The following is a 24,296-nucleotide window of genomic DNA, read 5'->3' as shown; positions in this document are numbered from 1 at the left end:
AATTTCCCCTCCCTGCAGGTTCTGGTTTTTCTCACCTTATCAGCTCGGTTTATTGGTCAGCCAAACCATTTTCACTATTTTCTCCTTATCACTTTACTGTATTTTATGACTCTGCAATTTGCAGCATTGGATTTCAACATCAAAGAGCAGCTAATTAAGGCAATTCAAAGTTTGATAAAAGAAAAAAAAACCCACAATGCAAGAACAGAAAAGTGCTTAGGTTGGCAATGAAAAAATAAGCTAGACTCCAGGCAAGTTTTTTTGAAGGAAAAAATGTCAAAAATTGGGCCCAATATTTCCCTATCAGTTTGACTTTAGGGCACGGTGCTCATCTCCGTTTCTTGGCCGAGGGACACAGTACTGTCTGAAGATAATTTCTGTGGTCATGTGGCCAGCATGGCTATATGCCAAAAGTGCATGGAATACTGTTACCTTCCCACCGAAGTGGTACCTATTTATCTACTTGAATTTGTCTGCTTTCGAATTGCTAGGTGGACAGGAGTTGCAGCAAACAATGGGAGCTCACCCCGTTTTGCAGAGCTCGGAATTCAAACCCAGGCTGTCAGTTCTCCATCTGACAAGCTCAGTGTCTTAAACTGCTGAGCCATCGTACCCCCAGCTATCTATCTCTTTTCATATTAGAGACAGTTCTGGACTGGCAACTGTTTGCTTAGCTACCTGGGCTTCTTAAAAACCACTTATGACCAGGGGTGAAATCCCCTTATCTTTGCTACCAGTGTGGTAGCAATGTAAGCACATGTGCGCACATGCACAGGACCTTCCGTGCATGCGCAGCAGTGGTGGGATATGACCAGTATGCCCTGGTACAAGTGTACAGGTGCCTGCTGGGAGCACCAGATACCGTTCCGGTACGGTGCTCCAGAGGGCCCACCTGCCCGCCTTCACCTGTATTTCAGCTGATTGGGGCTTTCGCGCATGGAGCATATGGCACCTGCGCAATGCTCCGCTGAGCAGCTGGAGCATCGTGGGCAGTAAGTACGCAGGCGTGTGCTGCACGCATGCATGTGGTGGATGCCTGGCCCAGTTGCACCGTACCGGATGCACCGGGATCCGGAAACTACCACTGATGCACAGACAGTCAAAATGCCATCTGGGCGGGTGGGCGGAGCCTGCTACTGAGCATGCCTGCAAAGGTAAGCGAACAGTGAGGGGGGAGAATCCTCTGTGCTGAACAATTTAGATTAGGAAATCTCGCTTTTTAACTAATATAAATCGCATGGCCCAGCTAATCGTCAGAAAAACCGGTTCACCTGAACCAGTAGCATTTTTACTTACTACCAGTTCAGGCGAACAGCTGCATTTTGCTACCAGTTTGGGTGAACAAGCTCGAACCGATAACATTTCACCCCTGCTTATGACCCATTTTTGAAATTATGATATTGGGGGCCATATTTTGGGGTGCTTGGCAACCAGCCCACATTTACAGCTGTTTGCAGTGCTCTGCAGTCACATGACCACAATTTACATTTTTGTTGGAAACCTCTGTTTACTTCAGATTTCTGGCAAAAACCATCCTATAGCAAATAAGGGGAAAATTAGGAATACTTTTGCTTCTCTTTCTCCAATCTCCAAAAAGTGGTTGCTGAGTCACTGCAAAAAAAAGTTGTAAATTTGGGTCTATTTGTATGGTGACCCCCTTTACAGCCATCATGACTGAGGATTATAATTATCAGGCTCAAATATGGTCATAACTCAAGGACTACCTATACATCATTTAATACTTTTTATTAAGTATTTTTTTTCAAGCAATAAAAAATGCAACTGAAAGAAAAACATCTCTCAAATTATAAAAGACCAAGGAAGTCCTGGCACTACCCACAAGTAAAGTACTGTAGCAAATGATTCAATAAACACAAAATAAACTAATAAAGATATAGTCTGCCCTACCCACTTACTTTCCACTTTCACCTCTCCTGAACTGCTAAGTGTGTAAAAGGGAACCAGACAATGTGACATAGGTCTGCATTTTTTCTTTGTAACATACAGCAGGGGTCCCAGCAGTGGGATTCACTTACCTTCCCTTCTGGTTCGTAATTGTGAGCGCGCGCCTTGTCTACGTATGTGAACCACCTTCTGCGCATGCGCACTGCTCACACATTATGTCGGGGCAGGTGGGAGGAGTTCGCCTGAACCGGAGAGAACCGGCCGAATATGACCTCTGAGGGGTCCCCAATTCCAGCCTATGGACCGGCATCAGTCTGCGGCATGCCAGAAACGTGCCAACAAGCGAAGCCTCATCCGTAGGATGCAGGCAGCACACAAAATCATGCCCCCGCCGATCTGCGGAAAAACCTCTCCGGGGAACCGGTCACTGGTGCCCAAAATGTTGGGGGGGAGGGGGGACTGATATACAGGCTTTGTTAGAATTGTCTTCCATGAAATTTGCTCTGGATTGAAGATCCAAAAGTAGGCATGTGGAAACAAAGGATATATACATGGATACAAGATTCACATGTACACTCCTTGCCTGCTTTCAACAAACTTTCATAAACTTTTTTTTTTCTCTAGGATATTTTGGGCAAGTTGTGATGTGGAAATGTACTGTATATTGTTCCTTCAGATTGTTAATATTCTTATATGTTACTTAATTTTGGGAAATCACGCAGTACATTTTGGAATTGAGGAGCCTAGAAACCAACACAAACACTGCCCTGTACACCTATGGTTAACCAAGCCATGGTTTATACAAGCCAATGTTTTGGGTTTGCATGACTCACAGATCCATGAGCTGGCACATTAAATTTACCATTCTCTGCAGCCATTTCACACAACAGGAACTGGAGAGGTGAGACAGTGTTGTATTCAAATATACTCCCTTAATATTTGAGGATGAGTATCAGTAATCATTGGCCCAGTGGTGGGTTAAATCAGAATGTGCCTTAATATATGGGATGAAAACATTCCTGAGTTAGAATGCAGGTAGTCCCTGACTTACAACAGTTCATTTAGTGACCGTTGGAAGTTACGACAACACTTTAAAAAGGGACTTATGACCACTTTTCACATTTAGGATGGAGGCAGCATTATCCATGGTTACGCGATTTATATTTGGATGCTTGACAGCTGACTCACATTTATGACGGTTGCCGTGTCTTGGTGGTGGTGGGGGTCACGTGATCCCCTCTTGCGACCTTCTGTCAAAGTCAATGGGGGAATCAGATTCACTTAACAACCGGGTAACTAATTGAACAGCCGCAGCGATTCACTGACCCAAGGTGGCAAGAAAAGTCGTAAAACAGGGCAAAATTCACTTAACAAAATTTTCTCACTTAACATAAATTTTGGGTTCAATTGTGTGCTTGTAAGTTGAGGACCACCTGTATTTTTAATTTTTTTGTGTTTTGTCTGATTTGCACTTTTACAGGCCCGTTTTTTTTTAAAAAGGGGAAGGGTGATTGTCTCAGCCTGAAATCTTCCCATCCTTGTGTCTAAAAAGTTATGATCCCAGATTCAGCAGGAAGCAATGCCATCAGCCTGCTCTAGAGGGCATTGACACAAACCTGATTCTCAAGAAAACTTAGGTAGGAGTCCTTTCACTTCTCTTTCTTTCTCTAGCCTCCCAAAAGTTGAACAGGTTAGCATCTCCCCCGCTCTTCCACTGTATGTCCTCCCCACCCTTAAGCTGATCTGCTTAAAGTCGCCCTCCTCAACGCTCCTTTGCAACGGAACAAGTCAGTGCAAGAATAAGCAAGGTGAAAGCGAAGGAAGGTGAAGTGGGGGTCCCCAAAGTTGCTTAACTCCAGGAGCAGCAAGGGATGCTAATCTCCAGAGCAGCAAAAGTGATTGTCAGGAGCCTAAACTAAAGCCTTTGCAAACCCAGGCTCTACTTTGAAGTAACTTGCTTGAGATTCTACTTCCCTTCCTTACATCTCCACGTCCTTCTTCGTCGTTTCGGGGTGTTGGTAGATGCCGACCCCTCCCTTTCTCTTGTGGATTACAAAAGGAGCTGGGAGCCTACGAACTCAACCTTGCGGCAACTTCTTGGTTGAGAAGCGAAACGTCTTCACAGGAATAAAACAAGAAAGTCCAGTTGCCTCTTGAAAAAAAAAAAAGCACCTTTGGGACAACCATGACCTGGATGACTGAGAATCTCCACAGACCTTTGCCCCTTTGAATGGACACTAACCGGCACACATTCCAATGACCATTTCGTTGCATTGTAAACGTGCCCGGAGCACGGGAAGAGTTTGCCTTTCCAGACATCGCTTGGCGTCCGCATCTCCCTGGCGTTTGCCCTTAAGGACAAAAGTGGAAGCCTTTCCCCACGGATGCCGGCCACCGGATCCTCCGGTTACCCGGCACCGACACGGGAGATTGCGAAAACCCGAAGCTCCATTTGTTGGAAGTGTGTGTGTATGTGGGGTGGGATTTAAACTCTCGGGTCCTCATTCAGACGTGCTGCTTAACTCGAATGACCCGCGCAGCGCCAGAGGGGTGCGCAAGCGGGGCGGGAACTGGCTTTCTCACGGGGGGGGGGCAGCCGCCCCCCACTCCCACGCGACTCTCCGCCCGGGTGAGGGTCGGGTGGGGCGCCCCCCCTGCGCTCCCTCCTATCTCAAAAGGGCCGAGCGGGAATCGCTTCCTCCGCTCGCTCGAGACACACCACAAAACCGTCTTTCTCATCCGCATCCTCCTCCGCCACCCCCGCTCCCCTTCGCGCCCCACATCCCCTTCCCCAGGCCCGGCGGGTTATGAATGGGTGCAGCGGAAGCACCGCCCCCTCCGGACGTGACGCCCAGCCAATCGGCCGGCGGGCTGCGTGGATGGATGAGGTCAGCGGTGTGGCGTCGGGGAATGGAATGTGGCGAGTGTTAACATTCGGAACCGGGGCAAACGTTCGGAGATCGAACGCCCGCCGCCGCCGCCGACATCGGGCAGCGTCGCCAGACGAGGAGCAGGCGGCGCCCTCCTCCCTCCCCTCCCCTCCCTCCTCCTCCTCTCTCTCTCTCCCCTCCCTCCCGGCTGGGCTGTTTCCCGGGCTTGCGTGGATCGCCGCTCACTGAAATGAATGGCTGAGAGGGGCGGGGGCTAAAAGGAGGCGGTGGAAGAAGAGGAGGAGGAGGAGGAGGAGGCGGCGGCGGCGGCGGCGAAGAAGGAAGGAAGGAGGATCTTTTCGTTCGCTTCCATCCCCGAGGCCATACAGGCGGCGAGACTGCAGGGAAGCCCAGCTCGTCATGCTTTGCAGCCGGTGCTGAACGCACCGAAAGAAAGAAAAAAAGAAAGAAAGAAAGAGAGACAGAGGGGAAAGAGAGAGAGACACACACAGAGAGAAATGCAGGGATTCGTAAGGTTACGGTGCTGGGGCCGGAAGATGTAAGCCCGGCTCTGGTTGCTCTGATCTCAGCGAGCCCAGGCAAGCCCTGCATTGAACAGATCCTCGCTGCCGGCGACTTCTTGGGGGAAAAAAAGCCGGGCGCCCCAGGCTTCTAAGCGGACGGACGGACCGACTGACTAACCGGGCGGCTTGGCTTTGGCTTGTCTTCCTTCCTTCCTCTCTTGTTGTTGTGGTTGTTGTTGTGTTTGCGACCTTCCCGGGGATGTTTCGCCCGACTTGAAGTTGCGGCTTTGCTCCCCGAGCCACCCCTTGTGTGCTGCGCGCGTGTTTGTGTGTGGAGTGTGTAACGCGTGTGCAGGCGGAGAAAGAGAAGAGGGGCGGGACGGCTTTCTCGGTCTGGCACCCGCAGATTGGAGAGCCGGAGCCCGGGACTCGACGGCTTCTCTCTCCCCTTTTTTCCCCCTATTTAGATTTCAGACTCGCCGCTGTCTTTGTCCTTTTTCTCTTCCCTCCTCTTTGCCTTGCGAGCCAATTCCCAGCTCTTTTCTTTTCTCTTTTTTTGGGGAAAGCCACGCTGGGCGGGCTTGGCTTCTTTTTGCCCCGGCTTGCCTTCTTCTTTTTCCTCCCTTCTCTCTCCCGGCCTTTCAGCCCTCCTCCTCGCCCCTCTCTTTCCTCCCGGCCTCGCTCCCTCTTTCCTCCCCTCGCTCCCTCGGTCCTTCTCTCCCTTTCTCGATATCCTCATCTTCCCCAGCCGCCGTCGCTGCCGCCAGCCTCCTTCCTCCCAGGGCGAGCCCGAAGATGAAAGACCCGAGGGGAGAAAGTTAACGAAGTCGCCCACATGCGCTGCATCAGCCGGAGCCTTTGGGAAAGGAAATCGGAGGTGGTGGGAGACGAGAGTTTAAAGTCTTGGCAGGCGGGAAAATGGCGGACTCAAGCTGAAAGTGTCACTTGGCGAAGTTGGGCGAGCTTTGTGTTCATCGGCGATCCCCTCGACCCAGATAGGACACATGCAGGCCAAAAAACGCTACTTCACCCTCCTCTCGGCCGGCACCTTCGTCGTCCTTCTCTTCTACTTGGGAGGCTTGCAGTTCAGAGCATCCAGGAGCCAAAGCAGGCGAGAGGCGCGCAGTAGCGGCGGCAGGAATGGCTTGCAGCGCCCCGAACGCTACTGGCCCCGCTTCCCGGACGCCCTGCGCCCTTTCCTGCCTTGGGACCAGCTGGAGAGCGAGGATTACAACCGGCACGCTTCCCCTCGCCAGAAGCGCGACGCCAACGCCGGCCTCTACAAGGGCAAGAAGTGCCGCATGGAGTCCTGCTTCGACTTCGCCCTGTGCAGGAAAAACGGCTTCAAGGTCTACGTCTACCCGCCGCAGAAAGGGGAGAAGATCGCCGAGAGTTACCAAAACATCCTGGCCGCCGTCGAGGGCTCCCGCTTTTATACTTCGGACCCCAGCCAAGCCTGCCTCTTCGTCCTCGGCTTGGACACCTTAGACCGAGATCAGCTCTCCCCCCAGTACGTGCACAACCTCCGCTCCAAAGTGCAAAGCCTCCACTTGTGGAACAACGGGAGGAATCATTTAGTTTTTAACTTATATTCCGGCACCTGGCCTGACTACACCGAGGACGTGGGCTTCGACATTGGCCAGGCCATGTTGGCCAAAGCCAGCATCAGTACGGAAAACTTCCGGCCCAAGTTTGACGTCTCCATCCCTCTTTTTTCTAAGGATCACCCAAGGACAGGAGGGGAGAGGGGCTTCTTGAGGTTTAACACTATCCCACCTCTAAGGAAGTATATGTTGGTGTTCAAAGGGAAAAGGTACCTAACTGGGATAGGATCAGACACCAGGAATGCCTTATATCATGTCCATAATGGGGAAGACGTTGTCCTGTTGACTACCTGCAAGCATGGCAAAGATTGGCAGAAGCACAAGGATTCTCGGTGTGATAGGGACAACGCCGAGTATGAAAAGTAAGTGAAGGCGCTTTGGCTTCTCTCTCTCTCTCTCTCTCTCTCTCATTGCTTTCCTTCTCTTTCGCACACGTGGCTGGAGTAGCTGTGACAGATTAATGCCTTGCAAATGTTCCAGGCAGTTCTCCATCTCGCTCCCTTCCTTGCTTCCTTTTTGTCTTTTTTTAAAAAAATAAATACGTTCCAGCTAAATCACGGGTCCTTCCTGGGCCCATTAGGTATGCAATTATTATTATTTATTTGATTCCCCTTCTTCCTGATTCTCAGTACAATTGTTTGATCCTGAGTTGGGGAAGAAAAGCAGGTGCAACATTGCAAGTTTGCTGTTTGGGGCGTGTGTGTTTAGGTAGGTAGGTGGGCATGCTATTTCAGTTTTTTTGCTGCAGCACGGAACTGGGGTGGCTTCCTGCCCATTTCCATCAATTTGGGAATTAACCTGTGATACCTTTATTATTATTATTATTTTTAAAGTGGCGGCTAAGGACACAGGGTCACTGTTGAACCAAAGGTGTGCAGGATTGCTCTGAGTTTTCTTAAATCTTCAGGGATTCGTGTCCATGCCTCAGACCGAGTGCACGTCCCATTAATTTCTTTTAAATAAAATGGCTCTGAATCACAGTCTAATCTGCAATATCTTTCCTTGCTTTAACTGGAGTTGCTCATTCAGGCTCTTAGTTGAGTGTTTGGATTGGAAAGCTGAGGCTCTTTTATACTTCTTCGCTCCTGAATCTCTTCCCATCCATCTCAGAATTCAATGTTTTCCATTTGTTACCCTGATTGAGTATGACCTGAAAGACAATTCTGGGTATCTGCTAAAATATGCAGTCATGTATTTGGCAGAGGCAGTTATCTTATCTCAGGTGCTCAGCACCTTTGTGGAAGTGGATCTGTTGATCTATCCAAAAGATCACTGTCTTCACTGTCTCGTTTATTTTTCTTTCCTGCAAAAGCTGTAACCTCAATCAACATGAGGTGTGGAATTGCTCCAACCTCAAGCCCTTTACATATGTTTTTCCATGTTGACGGCTATTTCCAGTGTTATAAACATTTCCTGTGGTTTTTCCATTCTGTGACTCTCTTACTTCCTCATGAAATTAATTCTGCGGAGTTACTTTGGATAGCAGGTAGATATTGCATATTCTGTAGAGTACTTTATTGCCAGAATATGTTAACCAGCTTTCTGACCTGCCCAGAGCTTGCTCTTCAGACCTACGCAACTACTAGGTTGCACTGCAATTTGGAAACTAGCTAGGGTTACACCAGAGATGCTGCAAAAACAGGCCCGTGTGAACTCTCTTGACATCCCAAACTTGATTTTCTTGGCGTGAACAGGATTGTGCACTTGTTTGCTATTCTCTTTTTTAAACATAGCTCACGAATCGTATGAGGTTTTTTTTTAAAACCTGAAGCTGCTGACACAACAGATTTGCAAGGAGGGCCACGGAAGGGTTTTAGTGATAATGAATCTGAAACTAATTAGTTAAGTTTAAATGCTGATCACAGCTGTGTTTGCAGAGTTGAGATCCCTGTTTTAAAGAAACTCACTGTACGCCATAAGGAAGCAGGGAACTTCCAATTATATATGCACATATTATTCTAAAGCAGTATACATCAATATTTGTTTAGAGGTTCACTAAATCAGAACTATATTTCATATCAGAATTACCAAAATATCTAAAAGTGAGATTGCGGACCTTGCAAATGTGCTGTCACTTTAAAGTATTTCTTAAATTTTTCCCCAACTTTTGTCTGGGACTTCTGGATAACGTATTGCTACCTTCCAGGATGGTTAGACCGAGAGACAATGACTTGACCAAACCTTCCAGCAAGTTTTCCAAAATTAGGGAGAATTTAAGCTTGAATCTTCCTGTTTCTAGTCAAACAGTTTAGTCGGTATGTCACGGAGAAATGCTCCTGGTCAATTTTGCTTGCTGTCAAGAAAACGCTAAGCAGAGTTAGATTTGGTTAATACTTAGATGGGATAACTCCAGGGAAATCCATTTAGGTGGGGAATTTGACAAATCCTTAAAGAAGAGAATGATAGACTTTCTGTCAGTCTTGACTTCTGGTGACTCTCTGGACAAGTCCACAGTGATTTTGAAAGAAAACATTGATGGATTCAGGAAGTTGGACTTGATCTACCTTCTTTTCTTCACTAGAAATGCCTGAGAAATGGATGGTCAGCTAAGTTCTTTCATGATGGAAGATATATGCTTCCTAGAGCCTTATCTTTTCAGCCAAGGAAGGTATTGGAAATCTGAGCGTCCGATGTGGCTGCTTTCACAAAATGGCTACCTGCGAGGAGACGCAGAAGGTGGTTCCAATAGGAGATAAGGCCGTGTAGGGATACCTCTTCCCTAAGAGGCCAATCATTAAATATACTTTTTAACTACCTGTAGTGGCCTACTTGTTTTTTATGAAAACATGTGGACTAGAGGTGTGATTCACTTACCTTCCCTACTTCAATTGCACATCCGCAGTACTCGTGCATTATGTCGGGGCAGGTGGGCGGAGCCTCCCACAGCCGCCGCTACTGGTGCGCCTGAACTGGAAAGAACCGGCTGAATACCACCTCTGATGTGGACACACTTGTAGAGACAGCTTTGTCACCCAGGAGGTTTTTTTGACAACTGTCGGTTGGGCTACGTGAAGCCAGTTGTCCCTTTTGCAAATGAAGGTCGTGAGGCGACCACTGCATTGCTTCACAGTGGGCTACTTTTCTGTTTTAACAGCCAACAAATAAAATAGTGTCTTGCACAAAACCAGCCCCCACATTGCCATATGGTGATAGAATGGTCGTCTTGATGGCATTGCATTGTAATGCAAGAAAAGTTTGGTTCACATACAGACAGTAGTTCTAATTTTCCAGTCGCTTATGTTCACCACACGGCATGCAAGTTTTCATAAAGAATGTGTGTGAAATTAGTTGATTCGACTGTATTTTTGGGGGGGGGGGGATGCAAAATGAGGGAAAAATACCTGCAGGAGCTTACATCCTTTTCTTTCTCTGCCTTTTTCCATATTCTGTTGAAACCTTTCCCAGCCTTGACTATTTATGAAATGTGATCCGATAATGTGTTGAAGCATGATTTACTTCCAGAATGCTTTAGAAGCACATTATATCTGTTCTTATATACAAACGTGTTATTTGTTAAGATTTTTAATAGGGTGAAAAGTAAAAGAAGATATTTTAGAGAATATTTCGGGATGAACCAACCCAGTTTGCATCTGATAGAAGTTTTAATGTTTCTTTTTTAAAAAAGCAACCAGAATATGACTCAGTGGACTAAATTTCTCTTAATTGCTAATAGACAACATCAGTGTAGAGCCTCAATGGATAAGGGCAATATATATTTAATTACTGAAGGTGGAGGGTAAACATTGCTGTGTATTGCAATGCCAAAATAACTGGCTACTTGTTTGGATGTAGGATGTCCATTCCAGCAAGATAATTCTCATTTTTGGAATCAGCCACAGCTCTGATACATCTTCTTTGTTGTTGTTGAGGTACACATGAATAAATCAGGTACTTATTTGCCTCTCAGCTTCCTGAGATACTTGATCTTCACTTTCCTGAGTAATTAATCTTACCTTGATCTCCGTACAAGACAGGAGCTCAAATATTTAGCAAGTAGTCTTCTGGTCTGGGAGCCTGGCAAAATCACCCATGAATGGCTGTTCAGGTAAAAAAATAAAAATGTAGATTCTCTTTCTTGCTCTGTCTCTCTTTAAAAACTCGCCTCATATTAATCTGCAGTCTTATTTGTGCTTCTCTGAATTTAAATCTAAACAGATTTTAGAGGAAGCAGAATCTGTTTCTCAATAACATAGATGGAGTCAGAATGTTTGAATTTTCTGTGAAATCTGCTTGCATATTCAATTGGCAAAAAGGGACAAGAGGAACAACTGAATTTAGCAAGTTAATTGCAATAAAATGTAGTTGAGAGAAAGTGCTGAGTGCCCCACTTTCCCCCCCCCTTCCCATCTGTTCCCTCCTACCCTACCCCTTCCTCTAATAAGCCCACTACCTTTTTACAGTGTGTTCAAGAACATTTGACGTGCTTTAGCTTAATCTTTCCAAGTTCTATTAAAAAAAACCCATCTGCAGGAGCAGACTAATTAATTTTCCTTGAAGTTATACATCTCAGCAGATAAAGCTGATGCTGGCTGAAATAAATTAAGTTACTTTGATTAGGATACTTTGATTAGGATGCTTTTAAATCCTTTGAAATTTGACTGGGTTTTTACCTTACTTGTGAAATGTGAAATGTGATAGCATTATGAATGAGTTTAATGGCAACTGGCTTTATTAATGGTCAAGTTGAGCTCATTTGCAATTTTCATTAACGATGGTATGGACGCAATCTGCCCATTGGCTGCCAACTTTTGCTTCCATTTTCCCACAGCCTGGAGTTTTGTGCTGGTCTCTCTTTTACTAACTGGGCCTCCCCTGATTACCGTATTTTTCGGAGTATAAGATGCACCTCCACCCCCCAAACGGTGGAAATCTGGGTGCGTCTTATACACTGAATACAGCATTTTTGGCCTACTGAAACCCCGCCCCCTTTGCAAAAATGGACATGCAGAGGATTTGGGAGGCCTGCAAAGTGCTCCTGGGGGCTGGGGAGGGCAAAAATGAGAAAAAAACAGGCTGTTTTTGCTTGTTTTTTCCCCCCCAACCCCCAGCACTCTACAAGCTTCTCAAAGCTCTGCATGCCCCCCCCTTCTTTTTTTTGCAAAAGATGAGGCGTGCAGAGGGTTTGGGAGGCCTGCAAAGTGCAAAAACTTTTTTTTTAAAAAAATTACCTCTTCAAAATCATGGTGCGTCTTATACTCCCGTGCGTCTTATAGTCTGAAAAATTCGGTAATTGAGAAGTTAAGAGAGAGTTGGCCAGGTAATGCTGCTTGTTGAGAAAACTAAATCATGGGCTTTGTAACCATGATTTGTAGGCTGCAGCAGGCTGAGTTGCCCAACATGCTAATCAATAAGATAGTCTTTATAAATCACAATTTTTACAGCAAGCTACGCCGCCCCGAGTCCCTTCGTGGAGATGGGAGCGGCTAACAAATCTAATTAATAATAATAATAATAATAATAATAATAATAATAATAATAATAATAATAATAATAATAATAATAATAATAATAATAATAATAATAAGTCCAGCAAAGCACTTATGCCTTATTGAGTCCAGCCACAGAATTCTGCCTAGTATACAAACCTGGCTTTGTAATCATTTTAGGTCAAGATAAGAAAACTTTGGTTGAGCTTGTCAAGCAATAGCAAACAGAGATACATATTTTGATTTGAAAATTGCTAGGATGCCTTGCAAAACATTCCAGCTTAGCTAAAGAAATGCATTAAGGGTCTTTCTCATTTGTGTGCTGTGGCCAGAGAATTTTTTTAATAGTTGGCCCATCTAGTAGGTAGTGTTGTTACTCTGAATCCTGCTATTTTCTCTCATCGGGATTGAACTGAGATAATAATTAAAAAAAAAAAACCACTATACAGGTGTTGATCATGAAAGGAGCTTGACTGGCTTGTAGTTGTAACTTCAGGAAAATGTGATGGGTTTAGAATGGACTATTGACCTTCCAACAATAGAATGAATATATTACTCAGAAAGTTAATATTTTGGCAGGGAAAGTCAGGGAAATATCCTCTGTTCTTTTTACTTCTTACCTGGAAGTAAGAAGTGGAAAGATCTGGAATGAGAAGATACTGATCCTTTTGTGCAATTTTTCTGAATTCATTTCAGCTCCAGGTGCCGCATAATGGCGTGAGCTCCCATTACTTGTTCCAGCTCCTAGGAGTTTGAAAGCATGCAAATGAGAGTAGATAAATAAGAACCACTTTGGAATGAAGGTAACATGGCATAATAGCAGTGTTCCAATATTTCAGGGGCTGCCACAAGGAAGAGAAGGTCAACCTATTTTCCAAAGCACCAGAAGGCAAGATAAGAAACAATGGATGGAAACTACTTAAGGAGAGAAGCAACCTAGATCTAAGGAGACATTTCCTGACAGAACAATTAATCAGTGGAATAACTTGCCTCCAGAAGTTGTGAGTGCTCCATCACAGGAGGCTTGGATAACCACTTGTCTGGAATGGTATAGGGTCTCCTGCTTGAGCAGGAGGTTGAATTAGAAGCTCTTCAAGATCCCTTCCAACTCTGTTTTTCTGTTATTCTGTTAGCAATGTTCTATGCACCTTGGTGTATAACCATGCTGGCCAAATGACCACAGAAATGTCTTTGGACAATTCTAAGAAATGGAGATGAGCACCTTCCCCTAGAGCTGTGATGGCAAACCCTATGGCACGCATGCCATAGGTGGCATGCGGAGCCATATTTGATAACACGCCAGCCCTCAGCTCCAGTGACCATGTGTGCGCCGGCCAGCTGATTTTTCACATTTCCGGAAGGCCAAGGGAGGCCGTTTTCGCCCTCCCCAGGCTTCAAGAAAGCCTCTGGAGTCTGGGGAGGGCGAAAAAGAGCCCCAACGGGCCAACCGGAAGTTTGGAAATGATCCCTTTCCAGCTTCCAGAGACCAGGTGAGGCTGTTTTTGTCCTCCCCAGGCTTCAGGAAAGCCTTCAGAGCCTGGGGAGGGGTTGTGTGCGCATGCGTAGTTGGGCAGGGAGATTGAGTGGGCGTGCGTGCCATTTTGGCACGCCGTAAGAAAAAGGTTTGCCATCACTGCCCCAGGGTCAGAGATGAATGGAGGGGGGAAACCTTTACCTAAGAAGTGCTTCAAGGTATATGGTGAATTGACCAGCATTTTAAAGGGCTGTGGGGCAGAAATGATAATGGCCTTCTTATGTGGATTTTTAAATTTTTATTTTATCTATTCAACAAATTTATATGGCCACCTCACAAAAAAAGGGACTCCGGATCATGTACAAGACTATAAAATGACACATCAAATTATTATATTTTTAAATCACAAAGATTAAGAGAAGGCAACAGATGTTAACAACAGAGTTCAGTACCTATTTCATCTATAATTATAAGCCATGGTTTGTTTTTTGACTGTGGTTGAGGAGACAACAGAGGTTGGTTATGTGATGCTAAGCCAAAATACAATGATAGGACTTAGTATGAAAACAAATGGGTAATATAAAGTTACACAGTCTGTGATCTTTTATAGGTAACTATTCTAGGATTCAGTTGCATAAGTAAACTACCTCCCAGCTGAAATCTATAGATCTGATCCTGGGGATTCTTTGAATTTTGTAATTTTGCCCTCTCAGGAATACTCTTGAGGGCTGTAGTGAGAAGACTGGAAAATACATTGTTTGAAACAGAAGCGCCTGTTGGTAAGCCTTTTTCCAGTGGGGAAATATTGAGTAAAGAATAGGAAAGAGTCAAGTTCTTAATTGGTAAATTATAAAACAATCAAGGGCTGTTCCTTCTGCAGAGGAGGCCTGAAATCAATGCCATAGATTTTTGTGATGAAGTTTGCGAGGAAATATCTACGGTAGCTTTCTTTATGGTGGTTGGGAATTATGCTGGTCACAACAGAGGTGGTGGGATTGAAGTCCAGCATTTCTGGAGATAATACCATGTTTCCCCGAAAATAAGGCAGGGTTTTATTTTCTTTTGACCCCCGAAATAAGCGCTTGGCCTTATTTTCAGGGAGGTCTTATTATTTTTGAAGTGCAGGAAGGCGGTGAGCGAGGTCACATCATGGCTGCTGCTGTGTTGCGTGTCGCTGGGCTTGCCGCTCTTTTTGTGGTGGCCATTAGTGTGACAGAAGGGGCGCGGTGGCTAGAATTGCAAGAAAGGTCGTTAGGTAAGGGCGTGTGGGGTGCATGAGGCATGTTCCCCCCTCCCTTTCCCCCCCTCCAGCCTCGCGTCCTCACCTCCTGTTTGCATGGCAAGAAACCAGAGGAAATGGTGGAGACCGGCTGTGCATGCGCTTAAATCATTTTTGGGGAGGGCTTATTTTCTGGGGAGGGCTTATTTTAGCGCATGTGCTCAAAAGCCTGATTGGGCTTATTATCTAGAGAGGTCTTATTTTTGGGAAAACGGTAGGAAAAGTGATGCAGGATAAATGGTGTGGATTAGCATAATGAAGGGAGAGAGGTGGCTTGTTCAAATTTGAAATTTTTCTGATGTTTTTCTACATTCTTTGTATAGTATAGCCTTTATTGTCATTGTACAATGAAATTGGTTGTCTCTGTTGTACTATGAATATGCTGTTAACATAAGAGGAGATAAATAGCTACACATCTATTCATGTCAGAAGCATGACAATTAAAATAAGGCATACTATATAACAGGAATCCCCAACCTCTGGGCCCCAGAGGTTTAATATAAATTAAACAGATTTTGTCTAGAAACTAGCAACATTAATTGCATTCTGTCCTGCTGCCATGAAGTGCTCAAGTGTACGATGATCGGGACACAAAGGACAGGTATACCTATGTGTTGTTGTCGGCATGTCATCACAATCACAAAGAACAGAAGCAAGCAGTTAGCCCCCATTTGTTCAGAGTGTCTCTGGATCTTGTACCCGTGTGCAGTCAATTCAACAATTTTCATACTTCCCAGTTTCTGTCATATCCAGGTACCAGCTCCTCCATTGTTGGCTCCATCCAGTGTTGGTTCTTTGTAGCTTTCCATAGGTCCACTCTGCTTTCAAAGTCTCCCATCGACCTAAGGAGGTTTTCCTGGATTTTAGTCTCTGCGGAGTTGGTTGTAGGCCATAGAGAGGGTATTGTCTAGTAATTGATGATTTGAGTCTCTCTATGCTGCTGCTTCTTGATGGACAATAGGTGGGACAATGCCAGCTAGGTGGTAGATCTTATGTAGAAGGGTAGGTTTAAGGCATCTGGTAATAATTCTGCTAGCTTCATTCAATGTATATAGTTAAATAGCGTCTTCTCTTTTGTAAGTTAATCTACCAATATGTAATATATTTTGTCCGTAGACTGGGACTGTATTCAGAGGGAGTAATGGTAATAAGTAGCCACTGATCAGCTGAAGGTCTCTAAACATTAAGAATTAACTTATTAAGCGTAGCTTTAAATTATGCTCTATCTGCCTGCATAATACGTTGAGTGAAGAAAAAAGTACAGTAAGCATACTAAAAAAAGCTCGGTGGGGGATCAGAATATTCTGCCTGCGTGCAGATAATGGCTTAGAGCAGTGATGGTGAACCTTTTCGGCACCGAGTGGGAACTGCGTGGAAACGCAGGTCACAGGTGTGCGTGCACACTCATTGGGGCTACACCCCGGAAAAGCCGAACGTCAGGGTTCTAGCGCACATGCACACTCAATAATCAGCTGGCCGGCATGCATGCACAGGCTAGTTTTCAGCACTGCCATGCACGCAAAGGGATCGTGGTCCGGAAAAGCCCAAACTTCCGGGTTCTGGTGCTCATGCGCACCCAACAATCAGCTGGCTGGCATGTATGCTCACACCGGTTTTCGGCACTGCTGTGCACTCGAAGGACTTCTGATTGTTATAGGCGCATGGACGCCAGAAACCCAGAAGACAAGCAGGCAAGGCTGCACGTGCCGGGTGACATGGCTTCACGTGTTACTTTGGACACACATGCTATAGGTTCGCCATCACGGGCTTACAGGAAGGATGTATACTTTGTGATCGTCAAGTCTCGGATTCAGTTTTCTGGCAATTTCAGATACATTCCTTGAGCAGCTTTCTAGGTTCGCTGCCACAAACTTGAGCCAAGTAATAGATTTCATTGTACCTCTTTAGTTGTGTAATTCTCTGCTTTTTGAAGAGTTTTATAGATTATTTGGGGGAAAAAAGGCTGTTCTACCTCTTTATTTTCCTAGGATTTACTTTTTAAAACTCTACGGCTTTGCATAATATCTAACAGGAGTTTTGGAATTCAAAATAGTGTTCCAGAAATCCACTGTTGTTCACAGAGGAATTTTAAGGAATAGGAGGCAGCGGGTCGAGCAAGAATAGGCACGTTTGCAGCACAAAAGGATAGGAAAATAGATGTGAAGAAATTGCAGGTTTGTAAAAGAAACCATTATCTTTTTTTTTGGGGGGGGGGGGGGGAAGGACTAACAACAAACCCCAACCACTAAAAGGCTTTGAGTAACAACAACATAAATCAGAAACTAGATTCATACTGTAGAAAGCTGAATACAGAGACGTACTTGCTTATCTTCTGTTTCCTGACTGACTGACCTGGCATATTAAAATAAAATGCTTTATTTTGTGAAATGAGAAGTTTGTGTATTTGTTATATAATATCTGTCCCCCTAGGTGTGTTTGAATAATAGCGAAATATTTTTAAGACCACTTTCTTCTTTTGAATAAATATATTGCGTTAATTCTACTTTAATTTTTTTTTAAAAAAATTTTTAAATTGTTTTTACAAACATATCAAGGCCTGAACAGTGGCATCTGTCATACATTCTAATACAAATAGAACTGATAAAATGAATCATAATTATTACATTCCACCAACTTGTATATTTTTAATAGTAATACATAATTATGTTAAGTTGCAATATGTCATTATTCAATTATTCCATGTTTTCTCTTGCTATTGCTCTTATTTTATTATATAAAAATTACATTAAAATTACAAATTAATTCTACTTTAATTTTAAAGACATTTACTTTCTAATGGCGAAAAGCTACTGTATGTATTCAGTGAATGTGTGCTAGGTATTATCCTCTTGACTCTGAAATCAAGAAGATTTAGGTTTTGATGGATCATCTTACATAGAAATAGAAATAACTTTCAGGTGTAAATTCTAAGTAGTTCCAAAGGTGCTTTTTCAAAAGGCATCTGGTTTTTCTGGTTTTTCTTTGAAGATGTTTTGCTTCTCATCCAAGAAGCTTCTTCAGTTCTGGCTGAACGTTGGAGGACGGAAAGATTTGTATTCCGTTTATCCTTCTATCTTCCATGTTTTCAAAGAAAAAACAAAGTCCAGTTGCCTTTTGAAAAAGCACCTATGGGACAGCAATGACCTGGATGAGAATCTCCGTAGATAAGTTCTATGTAGGTTGAAAAGGGTTTATAATTTAATATGGTGAGTCTGCAGATGATATTAATTTCCTCCAAATAGAAGAAACTCTATCCTGGTCCGTTGCAGAGAAGGATACTTTTTCAGTTGAAAAATGCTGCACTACAAAATAGGTTCTGTTTTCTTAATTCTCTCTTTTTGGAATGTTGCAGAATGCCTTAAATTATTACTTAAGAATGAAAAAAATAACATTGCCAAACGTTTTACATGTTGATATGACAAACTTTATAGCCACGAAAATAAAGCCGGTTTAATGTTTAAAGTGAAGCAAATACTGACATACCCTCTAATATATTAAAAAATCAAATACACAGATGCTTGTTACAGCAGTTAAAATGAACAAGGTAGTGCATTAAAATAAAAACCAGCTCTCCACAACATTTTCTTGTTTCCTGGGCAAATCACTTTTACTACCAGTAACTTCAAATCTGTTCTTTAAGTGATTTTTTTTTTGCTTTGTTTACCTGTTTCTATGTCACATATTTTGTGTGCAGCTGAATGGAACAGAATTAGGCCTGATTTTATTGATAAGCTGGCTGGGGAAACCCAAGTTATTCAGGGTTTTAAGAGTGCTAATTGAGAAGGTTTAAAGATTCTGTTGTGTCTCTCCCATTTCCCCTGCATGATATTTATGGGCTATAATTGTATGCTTGGACTTGTCCTTCTGACACCATATTTGTTATAAATTACGATCATCTGCAAGTTCTCTTTGTCCATTAAAGTCCCTTTTGAGCTCCTGGAATGCGTGTGTATATGTGTTGAGCTTTGATGTCTATCTCTGATAAACCTTCCTCTCCCACCTTCATAACTGGGTGTTTTAGAATGAGCTTTCAGTTCCTCTCCGACGCTCTCCAACTCATTTAATAATGGCCAATAAATTGGCACTGGCATGTGAATAGAAATCAGTGATTGGATTTCTTTGTATAGGAAATAGTGCATGCTTTGTAAATTAAAAAAAAGGGTTTTCTTTATCTTGTAATGGTGTATGGCAGGGGTGTCAAACTCAAGGCCTGGGGGGCATATCCGGCCTGCAGGTGCTTAGATCTGGCCCGCAGGGCCGACCTGGAAACAGTGGAGTGGCTCGCAGTGCCTCTGCAGTGAAAATGGGGTTCCAGGGACTCATTGCAGCAGATACTTTGGTTGCGGGTTTAAATGCATGTTTACTACATGTATTGCTTGGTTCACATCAGCTTCTAAGTACAGGTATTTCTCGACTTGTAACAGTTCATTTGGTGTTCAAAGTTACAATGGCACTGAAAAAAGTGACTTATGACCGTTTTTCACACTTAAGACCATTGCAGTATCCCCATGGTCACATGATTGGCAATTGGCTCATATTTATGACAGTATCCTGGGGTCATGTGATCAGCTTTTGCAACCTTCTGACAAGCAAAGTCAATGGGGAAGCCCGATTGCAACCGTGCTTCACAACTGCAATGATTTGCTTAAGAACTATTGCAAGAAAAGTCGCAGCATGGGGCAAAACTCACTTAGCAAATGTTTCACTTCACAACATAAATGTTGGGCTCAATTATGGTTATAACTTGAGGACTGCCTCTATTCTGCTCCAGAATGGACCGCAATAACTCAAATTTCCAGTCTACACAGGGACTGCAGGATTTCTAAGTCCTTTGGTGGAAAACAGATGAGATGAAAATACAATAAATGACTGGAAGAAAAAATGCATAAACGAAAGTGCTGCTATGATTCTGTCAGGCACAGACAAATGATAAATGATGTGTGAATCTAGATTGTATGTGTGGGTTTTTTAGACATTCTTGATGATTCTTGGATACGGCCTTGCAGTTTTTTTAGCAAACTTTTCAGAAATGGTTCACTATTGTCTTCTACATAGGCCAAAATCTCCCAGCTTGCTTTCTACTTAAAGCAGGGATTCATGGCTTTCTGATTTCTGGTTCAGTGTCTTTAATCACTAGAATCCCAATTTTGTGCTTTACCTGTAGGAGGAGGAGGAGAAAAATTATTGCATGCGGCTAATAGTTTCAGTTTTCCCCCCTCACCATTTATGGATTTCTCTTTCTCTCTTGCCCCAAAGGTGCTTTTTCCAAGTCCAGGCAACTGGACTTTCTTGATGTTTTCCTTGTAAATGTTTTGCTTCTCATCCAAAAAACTTCTTCACTTCCTTTCAAGTAAAAAAAAATCAGGAAAGTCCATCTGCCTTTTGGAAACATTACTTTGGGACATCCATGACCTGGATGATTGAGAATATCCATAGACCTACTTTTCCTCCCTTGCCTTAATCTGCACATGACCCCAGATACATTTGATAAGAGAATCTGATTTACAGGTAAACAACCTGTGAGTTTGATGTTTAGCTGTTACAAAGATGCTATTCACGTTGTAGGTGCGATATCAGACTTACCATTTATCTCTGCAAATCAAGTTTACCATTTGCAGAAGAAATGAAGACCAATTCTGGAATCAGAATCAGAACAAGAAAGATTGCAAAGCAGCAATGAGATTTTATAGTATTTTGACTTTGATTTTTTTTATCCCTCTTTGATTTGCTATAGACTCTTACGCAGAATAATAATAGATACAGAGGTGGTGGAGATTTCATTATCAATTTAAGACACTCTAAATATACTGATGGGACGTGGTGGCTCAGTGGCTAAGATGCTGAGTTCGTCGATCAGAAAGGTTGGCAGTTCGGTGGTTCGAATCCCTAGGGCTGCATAACGGAGTGAGCTCCTGTTAATTGTCCTAGCTTCTGTCAACCTAGCAGTTCAAAAGCACGTAAAAGTGCAAATAGAAAAATAGGAGCCACCTTTGGTGGGAAGGTAACAGTATTCCATGCGCCTTTGGCATTTAGTCATTCTGGCCACATGACCACGGAGAAGTCTTTGAACAATGCTGGCTCTTCAGCTTTGAAACGGAGATGAGCATGGCCCCCTAGAGTTGGGAACGACTAGCATATATGCGCGAGGGGAACCCTTACCTTTAATAGATACAGATATATATGTACAGAGAGATAAAATTTGTCTATTCTAAACAGGGACATTTTATGATTGTGTAGCATCATTCCATTTTGCTTAATTTCTTTTGAAGATTGGCCTTGGATAGAAGTGAACATTGAAATTCTGTGTTTGGAAGAAAAATAAGCTGTCTGATAACATCTGAGGTGGCAGTAAAACAAAATTAGTATGAGCACAATGAAGGATGCCAGGCTCGTTATGAATTTAAGTTATCCTGTTTGTAACATATTAATTGTCAATCTCTCTTATCCTCCGTGGTAGGAAATTATGTAAAGCTCCTGGTGCACTTGTGCTATGAATACTAAAATAACAATTATAAAATGGAAGAATGGTGTTCTGAAAAAAAGTGACAGAAAAGTGCTTTGACTACTTTATTTAGGAAGAAATAACCAACAATGTTTTTTTTTTAAAGAAGATCTTACAACCTTTAGTGGTGCTCTTGTAGTTATCTGGAGTACCCTTAATTCAGATGGGTTTTCTATGTCTAAAATTATAGCCAGACCAATACTACAGCACACATTTCCATTTTAGGTTACTTGGGCCTGCTTGTACAGGTAATCCTCAACTTACGACCACCATTGAACCCAAAACTTACCTTGTTAAGCGACAATTTTTTTGAGTGCGTTTTGTCCCATTTTATGACTTTTCTTGCCACATTTGTTAAGTGAATCACTGCAGTTGTTAAATTAGGAACACGATGGTTAAGTGGATCTGGTTTCACCATTGATTTTGCTTGTCAGAAGGTTGCAAAAGGCGATTACCTGACTCCAGGTGACACTGAGTCAGTTGTCAAACATCCTAATATAAATCACATGGCAATATGGGGATGCTACAATGATCATAAGTACGAAAAATGGTCATAAGTCTGTTTTTCAGCAAAGTTGTAACTTTGAACGGTCACTAAATCATCTTCATTTAACGACTCCATAATCCCTTGTGGGCTGGAGTTTGGGGAACTGAATGAAGCTAGCAGAGTGTTTTAATGGCCAGATGCCCTTCTTGTTGCCGATGCGGAGTTTTGTTCAGCAGATATATTCTCAGTGTGCCCAGAGAGAGAAATATCTGCCTCTACCTAGGATCAAACTCACAGCCTCCTAATTGTGAGACGAGAGCTTCACCTGTAGTCCACCACACCACTCTTGGAATGATCACTAAATGAACTATTGTCCCTCAAGGATTATCTGTATAAATCCAGCTTTTATATCTGCAGGGACAAGGAATACCCACCAGGTGGTTGAATGGGTGAGTATTTTCATCACATGTAGGACAAATGTGCAAACCAGACAGGGGAAAAAACAGAAGTCTACTGGACTGGATTATCTTTAGTAGGAAGAACTGAGTGGGAAGGATCCTAGACATTGGTTTGATTTTAAATAATATTTATCACAGCTTTCTTTTCAGTTATTTTTATTTCTGGAAAGTTACTTTTGAAGCAATGCTATCTGGAAAGGCAAGACAAAACAATACAACCACTAGTAGCAACAACGACTTGTTTCCTTGTATGTTCTTTTGCTTGGAGAACAGGAGAAGGATTTTTTTTTGGTAGGTTCACAAAACAGTATGTCTGATCAATAATCCTCTTATATTTATTCAGTTATTGGTATAGATAGATTTATTCATTGGGCTAAACATAGTTTAATTATGATTTATTGGAAAACACCACAGTTATGTACACATTAAATGTTAAGTCATAAACGACCAAGCACTAAGATGAACCAAAAAAAAGGACATTTTAGCTTAATTTTTGTCAATCATCCATTATGTTGCTTTAAGAAAAGTATGTTTGCCTTCAGAAAATCCTCTCCCCTCCTTTATTTAAAGTTGAGCCACTGTGTTTTTCAGAGTATAACATGCACCAGGATTTTGAAAAGACAAATTTTTTAAAAAAAGTTTTTGCACTCTGCACACCTCCCAAAAATGGCCCGCTTTTCATGAAAACGGGCCAATTTTTTGTCAAAAAAGGGCATGCATAGCCTTTAGGAGGTTTGTAGAGTGCTCCTGGGGGCAGGGGGGAGGGAGAAATGGCCTGTTTTTCACTCATTTCTGCCCTTCCCAGAAGCACTCTACAAGCCTCCTAAAGGCTATGCACAGCCATTTTTGCAAAGGGGGTGGGTTTCGGGAGACCAAAAATGCTGTGTTTAGTGTATAAGACACACCCAGATTTTCACTCTTTTGAGGGAAAAAGGTGCGTCTTTTACTCTGAAAAATGCAGTAACTATATTTGAACCTCTGAGTGTAATGATAGCAAACTCACTGTTTGCTGGTTCTGCTTCAAGCTTATGTTCTATTGAAAAATTCCCCTTCCTTTCTTTAAGTTGTTTGATGAGAATTGCATGTGAAAGAGAAGAAGTATCCCTTGTTGAACTGAAGTTTCCCTGAAGAGGTAGTCCTCGACTTGCGGCCACAATTGAGGTCGGAATTTCTGTTGCTAAGAAAGGCCATTGTTTAGTGAATGTTGCCCCACTTTACGACCTTTCTTGCCACACTTGTTAAGGGAAGCACTGCATTTTTTGAATTAGTAACATGGTCATTAAGTGAGGCTGACTTCCCCGTTGACTTGGCTTGTCAGAAGGCCACAAAAGGCAATCCCATGACCCTGGGACATTGCAACCGTCATAAATATGAGACAGTTGCCAAGCCCTGTCACGTGATCATAGGGATGCTGCAACTGTCGGAACTCTGAAATACAGTCATAAGTCTCAAAGGAGCTTTTTAAAAGGCAAATGGACTTCACTCCAGAACTGAAGATGCTTCTTGGATGAGAAGCGAAGTGTCTTCCAGGAAAAAACAAATCCAGTTGCCTTTTGAAAAAGCATCTTTGGGACAACCATGACCTGGATGACTGAGAATCTCCATAAACAGTCATAAGTCACCTTTTTCAATGCTATTGTAACTTCAAACAGTCACTAACCTAATGGTTGTAAGTTGAGGACTACCTATATTTGCATGGTTCAACGTTTTGGGGAACAAAGGCTTCATGAATTACCTTTTTTCCCCCTCAAGATTTTTGAAACGATC

The 24,296-nt window shown here is 43.2% G+C and overlaps 1 protein-coding gene across 1 annotated transcript in view; it reads left to right on the top strand.

The window, feature by feature from the left end:
- The first annotated feature begins 4,797 nt into the window (after positions 1-4,797).
- The window catches only part of EXT1 (exostosin glycosyltransferase 1), a 333,345-nt gene continuing 313,846 nt past the window's right edge, over positions 4,798-24,296 (top strand). The window contains exon 1 of the mRNA XM_081952824.1: positions 4,798-7,265. Coding sequence (XP_081808950.1) covers positions 6,304-7,265 — 962 coding nt within the window. The 5' untranslated portion in view covers positions 4,798-6,303. The remainder of the gene's footprint in view (positions 7,266-24,296) is intronic.

Source organism: Natrix helvetica (genome assembly GCF_964273705.1).
Source record: "Natrix helvetica genome assembly, chromosome: 4".
NCBI classification, from domain to species: domain Eukaryota; kingdom Metazoa; phylum Chordata; class Lepidosauria; order Squamata; family Natricidae; genus Natrix; species Natrix helvetica.
The sequence above is the reverse complement of the archived record's forward strand: the minus strand, read 5'-3'. Positions and strand labels throughout refer to the sequence as shown.